Below are 12,485 nucleotides of genomic sequence, written 5' to 3' on the forward strand. Positions count from 1 at the left end.
AACACGTTCATTTAGAGATGTTATACAAAAGCAGCCTCACGTAAATATTAGTAAATAGAATTTCAAAAAAATTAATCAATTTTTTTACTTTCAATTCCAGCATTAGAATTATAATTGTATACTGGAACGTCTTTTTTATTGCAATAAACAGTAATTCTGAATACGCGCAGCAGTCTATTCACACACACAGGAACCACATTTTTCTTTTGTATATTGTACTATTGATGAACATAAACTTAAAATATTTGTATCAATATCGAAACGTGCAATTATCAATATCGAAATGTGCATTTATCAATAGCCCCTAAACAACCAAATTAAACACTATATGTAATGGAATAACGTAATTTAAAGGAAAAACAATCTAGAGATCTGTAATAAAGTATACGAAAGGCATTGTTAATTTTCATTCTTTGCAATTGCGTGTTCGTAAACATTTTCCATACTATTTTCATAATCATTACATTACTAATATAGACACTGAGCTAAATTTAAGAAGCCCGCATAATCAAATGCTAATAATTTAGCGAAACTTTAGGGAATCACAAATATAAACAAGGTACTAGTTTCGTTCGACTGTCTAACTTTATTTTTAGCATTCAATATGCACATATTGATCAGTGTTGAAAACTGCTAATTATTAATTATAAAGAAATAATTTCACAAGTAGCAGAATGTCACCCGAATGTTCATCATTAGATGATACAATTGATTATGTTTGCGGTTAGTACTAACGTTACATAATGTCGCGTTAGATGTTCACCTTTCCTTATCACTCCGTTTAATGATAAGTACCATCTTTCTTTTAATACTTTTCTACAGCAAGCGATTAACTAATTATAATTAGTTTACTAATTTTCACCAAAATTTAGTTTAATTCAGGCGTGATGATAAATGTATCGTCGACTGTATCAACGGACTTTCTATACAGTTCGGTGTTGGAGTGTGATCCTTGCAATAAAATCATTAATGTGATTCCTTATGGTTTTCACAGTCGTGCACATATGTAGATATTTCTCCCAGATTCATTTCATTCGTCTTGAAGAACTTTTCTATATGTCCGCATTCTTTCCTTCTGTTAATACATACGATACGATTCAGAATCGAGCGAATGGGACAAAAGTTTAAAATGAAAGAATGACCATATTTATTGACATTGATGTAATCAAATTAATGTGTGGCACATTGGACTCGCGAGGGACCTCCTTCGTCTTCTTCGTACGCCTGTCGTTGATCTCTTCGCCTTGCTTCCTGTTCTGGATCTAAATCCGTAAGTATACATTCCTCTGCACTCTCTGGAATCATAACCTCTTCCCTTGGAGGTAGACATTGTTCAAGCATTGGAATAACAGAGGGGTCAATAGTTTTCGGGAAATTTACTACAAATTGAATTATAAGCCTGCCATGCGTAAAAGGATCTTTGTACATCGGCATTCCTTCGTTCAAAATACATTTGAAGTCTCCGTGTTTTGTAACGGTTCCAGGAAGTGAAGTTATTACTAAATCCCTTCCATCTAAAGTACGAATAACCTTTTGGAATCCGCATAGGGCTTCTACGAGTTCTAGTTGCATTCTCATGATCAAATCGTTGCGCGTACGCCTAAAATAGTACAACAGTAAATACACAAAACATACTACTATATTATTAAGATGATCACTATAATACTTACTTGAAAACATCGTGCTCCTTCTCTTCTAGAAGAATAACAATATCTCCCGCCTCATAGTCAGGCTCTTGATCGCCTTCTCCGCTAAAAACAATCTTCTGTCCATCTACCATGCCTGGATCAACGTGTACTTCCAAAATTTTTCTATCTCTAATAGTCTTCCTGCCACCACATTGTTTACAACGGTCACGTGGATTTATACGTTCTCCTTGACCTTTGCAGTCTCCGCACATAGTCTGCAGATGTTGCAACATTCCTGGTCCTAGTTGCTGAATTTGAACTTGCATACCAGATCCGTGACATGTTGAACATTGTTCCACAGAGCCTTTCTTACCACCGATACCTATACACAAATAATTAACAAAGAATAAACAATTAATATCGATTGCTTCTAAACAAATATAATTTCGCATTTTAAACAAGATTTTCAATAAATGTTGCTAAATAATATCTACCTTCGCATTTATCACAAATAACATTCTTCTGCAAAGCTAATTTGCGAAGAGTGCCCTTATATAGTTCCTCTAGCGAAACAGACAACTGATGTATAACATCTTGACCTTTGCGTTCCCTCCTTCTGCCTCTTTCACCAAAACCTGGTCCAAAGAACATGTCAAAGATATCCATGGGCGAAGAGAATACGCCGCTTCCGCCGCCACCTTCTTTCAAAGCTTGTTCTCCACCCTGATCATAAATTCTCTTCTTTTCAGGATTCGATAATACTTCATATGCTTGTGAGATTTGTTTAAACTGCAATAAAAATAATGCTTACTAATCCTTTAATAATAATTAATTAATATATTGCATTTAAAAGAATGTAATACTAACTCTTTCTCCTTCATTAGGATTCTTATCAGGATGAAACTTCAGAGCAAGTTTCCTATAAGCCTTTTTTAAATCTTCTTGCGTACACCCAGGTTTCACACCCAACACATCATAATATGTTGTTTCCTTCACCATTTTCAATATAACTTATTTTTCACTGCTCAAACTGATTTGCTATTGTTACGTTAGTACTACCCCTGCTAATAATAAACAAATTTAATACTTACTTTATTATGATTTTAAATTTTAGTATAAATACTGGTCACACAAAGATGCTTATATAATCTTGACCTCTGACTTTAGACTCATAAAAGGTCATAAACTCAAAACTTCAAAAACTTATAAAACTTTAAACATATATAATGGGCATTTTTAATGAAACAATAAGTTTACATGAAAGAAGCATTTTTCATTATTTGCAAAGAATAAAATGAAAACAAAAAATAGCTCAATGCTCTCAGAATTTGTTCTACTCCTTTAAGAATAAATTTGATCAATCAAACAATAGCTTATTATTTGTCAAGATATTCCCCTACATACAGCATAAAATTTTCAAATATTTATATTATTTATGGGAAAACTATATATGGCAATCAATATAAAAAAATCTGAACATTACACAGTTAAACACTTTCCTTTACTACCCTTGACTTTACTTGAACAATTTTTTCTTGTATCTTTGTTTTAAAAAGTTGCTCTATATATTCTCAGTTTTTAAAGTTTTCAAATTTTCAAATTCAAAACCTTTTCTGGTTAACAGAACATTAAATCCTTAGTAAGATAATATTTAAACACTCTATTTACATAGAAATTTTTCATAAGGATATAACATTGATGAATGATTTGTTTTAAATATCTGACATATCAAGCGATGATTATTTCATTTTACAAAAAGTAATAAAACTAGAAACATATCTGATCGATCCCTTTCATGAAAAGAATACTAATCTGAGTTTACATAATGCAAACAGTACTCAGCTCTCTATGCTGAAAGATCAATAGTGGTACTTAAATCTAATAGTAATTTCTAAATAAAAATTCAATAGCTGCTAAAAAAGGCATTACTTATTTCTGTAAAATTAATACTTTTTTCAGTTTTATAAATATTTATTATCAATTGTTTGAGTGGAACACAACCATGCTATTTTTGCAGTTTTGATACAAACAATCCTAACAAGTGCAATTGTAGTTCTGTTTCTGTATAATTCTTTTATTAGGAACATGTTTTATGGCTAATATGATGGCAAATAGATTTGTAAACAGAAAAAGGTACTTTATCAGAGAAACCAATCATTATTTGACTTCGTAATGCACAAAACATACATGTACTGATTTTATTAAGCAAACACTTTTGCATGTTTGAATTAAAAATTTCATTAAATAATACTGTTCCATTATAAGACAGGAAAAACTTCAAAATCTAATATACTCTAAAACTGTGCTTGTTATGTTCGAATTAAATACCCAGATAAAATTCCTTTGTCATCTGTGATTCTATCAATATTTAAATGCGCAATATACTTGATTCAAAAATGGAATTGCACACAATGACCTTGAATTTTAAGTATTTCTAATTTTAATAATAATACATCTGTATTAGAGACATACTATAATTACTAAATAGTCGTAATTTTGTTAAATTTTTAAAGTGGTTTCACGTTAAACGAAAATTTTGTAATAGATATATTAAACTTCAAAGCCTACGAATTGTTCGAAGAACTATCTGGTACATTATATCCATGTGCGTCTTTGGTTTCAAAATGGCGACGGGGATCATTTTGATGTAGGAAAATGTTACTAATTGATACGGAAGAGAAAATTAAAACGTGGTTTCGGTATAACGCACTGTTCATTTTATCATGAACAAAGAACACTAACACTTTCTAGATCCTTCGTTACATGTATATATATGCATACATGAATATACCACATTGAAAGTTTGGCTGCCGGTTAAGACCAAGTACGAGAAAGAAAAGAAATTTTCAGAATAATTATTATATCAAGCGGAACATTAATACGGATTTATATTTCAAATTGCACAAATGGAAGCAGATATTGTAATATTATTCGTATCTAAGTGACAGATATAGACTACAACTTCAACCGCATTTCGTATTGACACGAGTAAAGAATATGGAATCCACCATTTTTCAACGTTAAAGTGCGAGTCACGGGCGCGCAGAAGTCTAGTAGAATAACACAATTAATTGACTCGTATTTCGTAATATTCGATATGCTTAAGCATATACAAAACTAGTATTCAACCTTCAAACGTCCACGTCAAGTTCGAAAATTATTGAAACTACGTTGAAATCACGTTAATACACTCTTTAATGTCTTCAAATGTTCTATCATAACTTGACTTTACATTCTAATGCTACGTAAATTCCTATCCTAAGAAAAATTCACGAGCTCGTAATCGATCGCATCGTTCAATGACGAAAATTTTATTCGCCTGCGCACATTTTCTAATATACTCTTATGATCATTACATTGCCGTTTAATCCTACCTGTATCAGCAGAAAGAAAACCGCTCGTGGGAAATATTCGCGTGCCGTAAACGCTCGTCTTGCTCCACGTACTAGTATTTGACGAACTGTTATAAATGCATAGAATTCTCACCAATATTAGTGGCCGTACCCGTTCTCGAAACTTCCTAGAAGAGTAATGGACGTTACGCCGAAGAGAACCAATCAGATAGACGGAACACTGCAGCTAACGCTAAATGCAATTACGGTCTTCCCAAGAACTTCGTACAAATATGTTCCTCTGCTCCATCGATAACAAATTGTAGTTATTTATTTCTATACCAGACAAATATATTGAAATGTAAATAACACAAGTGTTGTAAATTTTAATAGTAGTTTGAATTATTTATTATGACATAATAGCGTTTGAAAATGCTTTTGTTAATAATTCAATTGAAGTTAAAAATACATATCTGTATTTGTTGTGTGCAACATTATACCTTTCATGAATTCATATATATTAAGAAACTAAATTAAAAGAACGTTATAATTGTTAGCATTACTTTAAAGCAATTATAATAATTTAATTTAATTTAAAACATGACTTTAAGAATTCTTAGTTATATACTTAAAATCCCTAACTGAGAAGAATATTACGTTGTTTCGTTTTACATTGAAGATTCGTTGCATTGCTTCAAATACCTTATTACACAATATAGTATTGTTTGCTCGTATGTACATATTAAAATTTCAATTATAAAATCATGTATAAATAAAAATGAACTATTTTTTAACTAAACATAGAAATGTTAGTTAGAAAATAACTCGTCCGTAGATAGCGCTACATGTTTCCGGTGGTGTTCTTTTGCTGGCGGTACGATAATCAAGCAAAATGGTATGTATTTTGTATCCCAAAACTGTTGATTAATCGTTGAAGAAAATATAGAATATTTGCGAAAAATCTTATCAATGATGAGTTATTATTTGTCCTTTACAAATATAATTTGCAAATACTGTTTTTATCAACATTTATCATTTATATTATTATGACATGAATGTTCCAACCAACAACATACATGCTGTTAACATATCAGTGAAAATGTAAATAAAAGTAGTTGATCTCACTAAGCAAATTATATTACGAAATAAAGTGTTCTTATTTATTTTAAATGCAATTATTTAAAATATAATTATAATTTAATAATGTTGAGCAAAACAACCTCGAAATCCTGTTATTTTTTTACAGACGGAGGGTACAGCCACAATTAGAACTAGAAAGTTCATGAGTAATCGGCTATTATGCCGAAAACAAATGGTATGTGTTCGTACAAACTTATATTAAATCCACGTTTTCCGATTTTCATATCTGTTCGTTTCTATAGACATTTCTGTATTCATTCAACAATACTGCTTTGTTCTAGGTTGTAGATGTCTTTCATCCAGGACATCCATCAGTCCGTAAAACTGAAATACGTGAAAAATTAGCTAAAATGTACAAAGTTACACCTGACGTAGTGTTTGTTTTTGGTTTCCAAACCAACTTTGGTGGTGGTAAATCTACTGGATTTGCATTGGTCTACGATACATTAGACTTTGCTAAGAAATTTGAACCCAAATACAGGTTAGCAAGGCATGGACTATTTGAAAAACAAAAGCAAACAAGGAAACAACGTAAAGAACGTAAGAATAGGATGAAGAAAGTTAGAGGTACAAAGAAGAGTAAAGTAGGAGCTGCATCTAAAAAGGTATGATAATACTGTTTCTACTTTTAACAACTGTTAACTGCATATAATGCTACTTAAATGTGATAGCTTTTCTAAATTTACGTAAAAATCAATGTTTTTTTAAATAATACAGTAATGCCCACAGTGACCGCATTTTTGCCCAGTTAAATGACCGCGGTTATCTCCACCAATTCTTAGAAGACAAGCGGCTTCGAACATCGAGCATGTCAAGCGTAACTTAACGCCGGTCGTTGTCAATACATTGTTTATATGGTTTCGGATGCCAGTTATTGTATCTCACTTGCACATATCCTCTTTCCTTATCTCCGTTGAATTCTGAGAATTAACCATGCCCACATAAATGACCGCGGCCGGTCCCGAGCGTGGTCACTTAAGTGGACACTACTGTATTACCAAACAAAATAATATTTTTTATTAAACTGGTAATTTGGAGGTGGGTTATGCATTCATTGGTGATGGTTCTTTTCTTACATGTTTTCTTCCTTTTATCATCATTAATATAAATATCAATAGACATTTAAAGATGTATAACTGATATATTGCTTCTAAATATTCATTACCTGTTAATAAATTATTAGTAAATAATTAATATTTACTTTATACAGCAATGCTTGAATAACTGAATGAAAATATAACGACTGAATATAAAGTTCTATGTAAATTTCTTTAGCCACCACTTGCTTAGCTTCTTATAGTAATATATATTTTATTATCGCATTTTTTATATATTTAAAAACAGTTACAAAAATATATTTAAACATTTCTATGCTAATATTCATATTCCTGCTTTTATTTGATTCTTCAATTTGTTAGTCAATGAGCATGATTTTATTTGATTATTGGGCAATGACATTGCTCAGGTTAATGCAAAGATAGTGGTTAATAGTTTTAAGATTTTCTTTTTAATGATATTTTAAGCATATAACCAGATATAAAGAATTTTACATATTAAGGTTAAATATTGAAACATATCCAGTAGTTTTAATTCCTTTAATTTGTATTGCTTTTTAAGTTACAATTGAATAAAAATAAATCAAATTAACTTCTCAAATCAAAGCAGCAGTCGAATGCTGCTGTTTTGATTTTCTGATAACAAAATAAAATTTTTAAACACTGACTGGATATGCGAATGATTAATATGATTTTATTATATTTTACATAACATGGACAGTATCATACCATATCTATGTTTTTTCTATAATGCATGTTATACAGTGGTATACGCTTTTTATTTATATTCTAGGGAAGGAAGTAGACAAATGCTCATCATTTGTACTACAAGCCTCAAGAAGGAACTTAATTATGATGCTCATACATGGTCAGCATGCAAACTTCTAAGTTTCTTTTCCCTGTTTGCAATTAGCTTTCCTCACTTTTCCTTTCCTTTAATTTTAATTAAATACATTGTGCATTGTGATTTTCGTATAATATGAAATATTTTTCGAAACACGAATTTATTTCCTTCAATGCATAATATTTAACTTATTGGAGTTATATATCTTTAATCCATTTACTGTCTTTTATTTACTCACATGTGTTGATTTTTCTAAGTGAAAAAATTAAGCATATACACGATTATATATTGAGATTTTTATTAACATTTATCATTTATAGACAATGCCCCACAATGAGTGGTACAATTATATTCAAGGCGATTATACGTATAGAAATAAATCGTAAATGTATAATGAAACTTTTTCTTTAGGAGTCTTCAAAAAACATTTTTAAAAAAGTTGATTTGAAATTATTTGGATTACAGGTGCATTCTAACATTAAATACTGCTAATGAATCTTGTAACAGGTGTCTTATGTTTATATACATTGTGCATAAGTAATAATTTATAATTAATAATACTATTTTGTAATAAATGATGTTGCACACTTTGCATATAAACACGATAGAGACGTAATTGAGATTAATTTGTAAAACAGAAATTTACCAACCAAGCCAGGATATAAGTTACATATTTTCAAAATCAACTTTTTTTAAAAACGAACCCTAATACAAAAAATGTTATTTTAGGTTCCTGGATTATTTTTGCATGTAGATTTATCTTCCTTTTAGTTCTATTCATTACAAAACACTTTGTGCAGAATAATATAATCAGCCGCCACATAAATATTATGTAATAGTCGTACAAGTTGTACATTCCTTTTAGTAATATGATATATGGGCTAACATTGTAGATAAATATTCAAACAATTCGTTACTTCATATGGAACTGAAAATCCTTTAACTAATTCTGACTGCTTCATATTTTACTTTAATACAATACTACCCTGCTTATGAGATCAAAGAAAATAAGCACATTTCATCTTCTATTGTACTTTCTTTACTTCACATTATATGTATTTGTTCTATGTTTGGTATATTTTGTAGGTATAAAATACTTGTGTGCATGTTGAGTGTAATCTTAGTTGGTATTAAAAGTTCAATATTTTACTGATATTTTTCTTTTTCGTGTTTTGTATTACAGTAAAACCGCCAGACATCATGGAGACCACGATTTGTTTAACATCGACGTAAAAATTATTATAATAATTTATTACCAAAAAATGATGATTATGATAAGTTTTACGTAATAAACGTGTACTCTTCTTGATAAAAAAAAAAAAGAAAAAACTATTATCATAGTACTTTTTTTTATACCTCGCGTTGATACATCACGTGTCGAATATCATTCGGTATGAAAGTAATTTACAAATTTGTAAATTTATTTAGCCTCGTAACAAAAATGTTTATTTTGATACAAAAATTGAAAGTGTTCTTAATATAAACAGAAAATTTTAATAAAAATATGAAATTTAAAGAAGTTATATAACGCTATTATTTTTACAGATATTGTTAGTCCATTAAAACTTCTACAGATCCTTTATGAACAGAATCAATATTGGTTTCTTCATTTTTGTCCAACAGTATTTCTGTTACTAATAAAGAATTCACCGATGTATCGACTTGCGTACTAGTTTGTATCGTTGTTTCTTGCGTTGTGAGTTGTCCCATATCATGTATCATGGATACAGTTGTAGGCGATATGATTTGTGAAGATTCCGTAATTTCTAAACTATTTGTATGATGATCAGAGGTCCCTTTGGTTTCTACTTCAGTTGGATTTGTTGGTTGGATAGTACTCTGAAGGTGAAAATCCGATTCAATCGAATTATTCTTCTCAAATCCGTTGTGACCTTCTAATCTTTTTCGGATAAAATACCAGTTACCAACGCGAAATCCCCAATCTTCATCAGGATTAAAAGATAGGGTAGCTGTACATTACAAAGAATACAACTTAATACATTTTTTGTAAAACCTCATATTATTAATAACTACTGACTTAAAAATGTTGTAATATCCATTAATTATATTTAAGACTAAGTCTAATACAATATTTGAGATGAAAAGTGATGGTTTTAATGTTTCAATAAAAATTTTGTATTTACATAAATCTATTTGATGCCATTCACGATTTCTTAATCTGGTTTCCAATTGCAATTTATTCAAATCTAACACTTCTGTTGACAAAGTAGCAGGGGTCGTGGTAGTTGTTTGTCCATACAATTTTTGATAAAGTTGATTCTTCAGATCAATAAACCAATCTCCTATTTTGTGGAAAAGTTCACTTCTTTGAAAATTTGAGTGTAATTTACTATTTCCTGCAATACGAAGCCATAGTTATTGTGGTTCATGGGTTTTTGTACTGGTTTAATATTTTTTATTAGAAACCATATATTTTATTCATATTTTACATAGCTGTATGGACAACTTTATGTTATTCTTTCTACCTCATTAAATATTGCGAGTTATTCTTACTATCTAACTCTCATTCTCGATGGACTCGATTCTCGGAACATCACTTACCTCCCAACTTCATAGTCGCTGCTTGGTTGAGCCCGCGACAGTTAGCAATATAACACTGTGCTATTAGTATAAAAAATTGTCGCGAAATAGTACAAATAATCAGAAAGTTGTAATGAAATATATGTGATATCACTTGCAATAATACAATATGAAGTAAAAGAAATATACCAACATAGTAGTTCGTAAGTTAACGTAGTTTAGGTTTGCAACAACAAAGGTAAAGATGGTTATTAAATAAACTTAGTAACGTAACGTGTGAATATACTCCTCATGTTATTGAAGTACTTATACGTTACAAATTGGTAAAAGGTTTAGATATTAAAAGGCAAAGTTTCACTATGTCATCAGATCTAATTGTTGCCATTTAAATATGGAAAACCTTTGTGTATGAATTTTCGGAAATACGACTATTTATTATTTAAACACAGTGTCATGGTTTGTTGAAATCAGAATTTTGTATAAACGAGAATAATACTAATAAAACACCTTGGTTGTAAACTCCCATTGATGTAGAAAGCTTGCAACTAACAAATAGTAACAAGATGGTATAGAGTTGCATTTTTTTCCAATAAATACTGACCTCTGTGAAGAAATATTCGTCTTTATATATACTCCGCCGGAAACGAATGCTCATTAGAAAAACAATTTTATCGAGAATCGAGGAAACTCACTACAATACTGCTATTCAGCATTGGTGACCTTGTCTATCCTGATTCTGACGATAAGATTATTATATAGGTAAATCAACATGATGAGGAAATTATAATAGAAACTTGGTAAGGACATGTTTAGAATACAATATAGTTTTCAGGAGAGAATATTGTGGTCAATAAATTTGGATTTGACTGAAGTTGATTGACCAGTATTTTGTTGAAGGTGTTGCAAGAATGCATTTGTTAATGGGTACAAAGACCTACGAGTTAATTTTTAAAGTGAAATGTTATAATATTTATTCCATTGTACATCATAATGGTTTTAAGAACAATTAGGTATTAACGATTAGAGAATAAATAAAGATTCTAAATTGCTGTAACTTCAACTACTATAGTCTTAATAATGTCGTTCGTGTAAAATTTATACACTTTTAGTTGATACTTGTAATACTACACTTGTTAAGTGCAGGTATCACGTCGAAGTCGGTAGTTCTCATCCTGAACTGAACGTAACATTATGATGTAACTCGATTTCTACATATATTACATAAATTTAGCAAAGATGTATGTTGGATAAAATAAGTAGTTAGGAATGTATTTTTCATATTTATTACATTATTGTTTTAATTTATCAGCCGACTATCGCCATTGCAGGATATGTTCGTAGCGCCAGTGTCGCAAAGACAAGTATCACCCAGATATATTGATCTCATCCTTTAACGTAATAATACGCTAATTTTTCATGTATTGGTGTATATTTTTTACACTATTGTTATTTGGAGATGAGTGAATCGTTAGTTGAATTCAGCAACGACACTTGTATGTAGGTTACTGAGTTATTTTTATCTTCAAGTAATGGAACGAGTATTTTATTCTTTCTTTTTTCTTGTTCCAAAGTAGACCCATGTATTGTTTAGATACGTATACCTACTGCTATCAATATTTTGTCGAAATAAATACTATCTATTCACACCTTTAGGACTACTCCTACATGCCTAAATAAATTTTGGATACCTATTGATACCTAAATATTGTTTCAATATACCACTCCATCAATTGCATGACTTGGATGTGGATTTTCATAAAACGTACGAACGTAAGCCCGAGTATTTGTATACATTTGCTTTTAAACTATCATCTACATGAGGTAGACAGTGTCCTAGAAATTGGAGTTTGAAAGTCTTCTAACTTAGTACAGTTGATTTATTGAAAGAATTGGCATTTAAAAGTCATCTACGAAAAGTATTGAGTAACCTCGTAACTATCTGGCT

General features: G+C 30.3%; 3 protein-coding genes across 6 annotated transcripts; 1 reads left to right on the forward strand and 2 right to left on the reverse strand.

Annotated features, from left to right (window-relative positions):
* Positions 1 to 1,042: 1,042 nt before the first annotated feature.
* On the reverse strand, positions 1,043 to 5,159 carry LOC122397489 (dnaJ homolog subfamily A member 1). Of its 2 annotated transcripts, none has more exons than XM_043396674.1 (5): positions 5,003 to 5,159; positions 2,496 to 2,689; positions 2,123 to 2,417; positions 1,671 to 2,010; positions 1,043 to 1,600 (listed from the first exon to the last, which is right to left on the reverse strand). In XM_043396674.1, exons 2-5 carry the CDS (start codon positions 2,625 to 2,627, stop codon positions 1,171 to 1,173), a joined length of 1,197 nt encoding a protein of 398 aa, XP_043252609.1. In that variant the 5' UTR covers positions 2,628 to 2,689; positions 5,003 to 5,159; the 3' UTR covers positions 1,043 to 1,170. The 2 variants fall into 2 exon arrangements, with proteins under 2 accessions (XP_043252609.1, XP_043252600.1); XM_043396665.1 differs by having other exon boundaries at positions 2,496 to 2,692.
* A 622-nt stretch (positions 5,160 to 5,781) lies between these two features.
* On the forward strand, positions 5,782 to 9,381 carry LOC122405467 (40S ribosomal protein S24). 2 transcript variants are annotated; one of them, XR_006259770.1, is made up of 5 exons: positions 5,782 to 5,855; positions 6,207 to 6,275; positions 6,382 to 6,705; positions 7,949 to 8,023; positions 9,183 to 9,381. XR_006259770.1 is itself a non-coding variant. In XM_043410243.1 (4 exons), exons 1-4 carry the CDS (start codon positions 5,853 to 5,855, stop codon positions 9,183 to 9,185), a joined length of 399 nt encoding a protein of 132 aa, XP_043266178.1. In that variant the 5' UTR covers positions 5,783 to 5,852; the 3' UTR covers positions 9,186 to 9,373. The 2 variants fall into 2 exon arrangements, 1 of the variants encoding a protein (XP_043266178.1); XM_043410243.1 differs by lacking the exon at positions 7,949 to 8,023 and having other exon boundaries at positions 5,783 to 5,855; positions 9,183 to 9,373.
* A 53-nt stretch (positions 9,382 to 9,434) lies between these two features.
* Positions 9,435 to 11,195, reverse strand: LOC122405456. 2 transcript variants are annotated; one of them, XM_043410216.1, is made up of 3 exons: positions 11,048 to 11,195; positions 10,144 to 10,356; positions 9,435 to 9,969 (listed from the first exon to the last, which is right to left on the reverse strand). In XM_043410216.1, the coding sequence occupies exons 1-3, from the start codon at positions 11,193 to 11,195 to the stop codon at positions 9,551 to 9,553; spliced, it is 780 nt and encodes a 259-aa protein (XP_043266151.1). In that variant the 3' UTR covers positions 9,435 to 9,550. The 2 variants fall into 2 exon arrangements, with proteins under 2 accessions (XP_043266151.1, XP_043266160.1); XM_043410225.1 differs by lacking the exon at positions 11,048 to 11,195 and adding an exon at positions 10,562 to 10,734.
* Between the last annotated feature and the right edge of the window lie 1,290 nt (positions 11,196 to 12,485).

Source organism: Colletes gigas, unplaced genomic scaffold (genome assembly GCF_013123115.1).
Source record: "Colletes gigas isolate AHSC1104 unplaced genomic scaffold, ASM1312311v1 Colletes_gigas_Sc00001, whole genome shotgun sequence".
Lineage (NCBI taxonomy): Eukaryota > Metazoa > Arthropoda > Insecta > Hymenoptera > Colletidae > Colletes > Colletes gigas.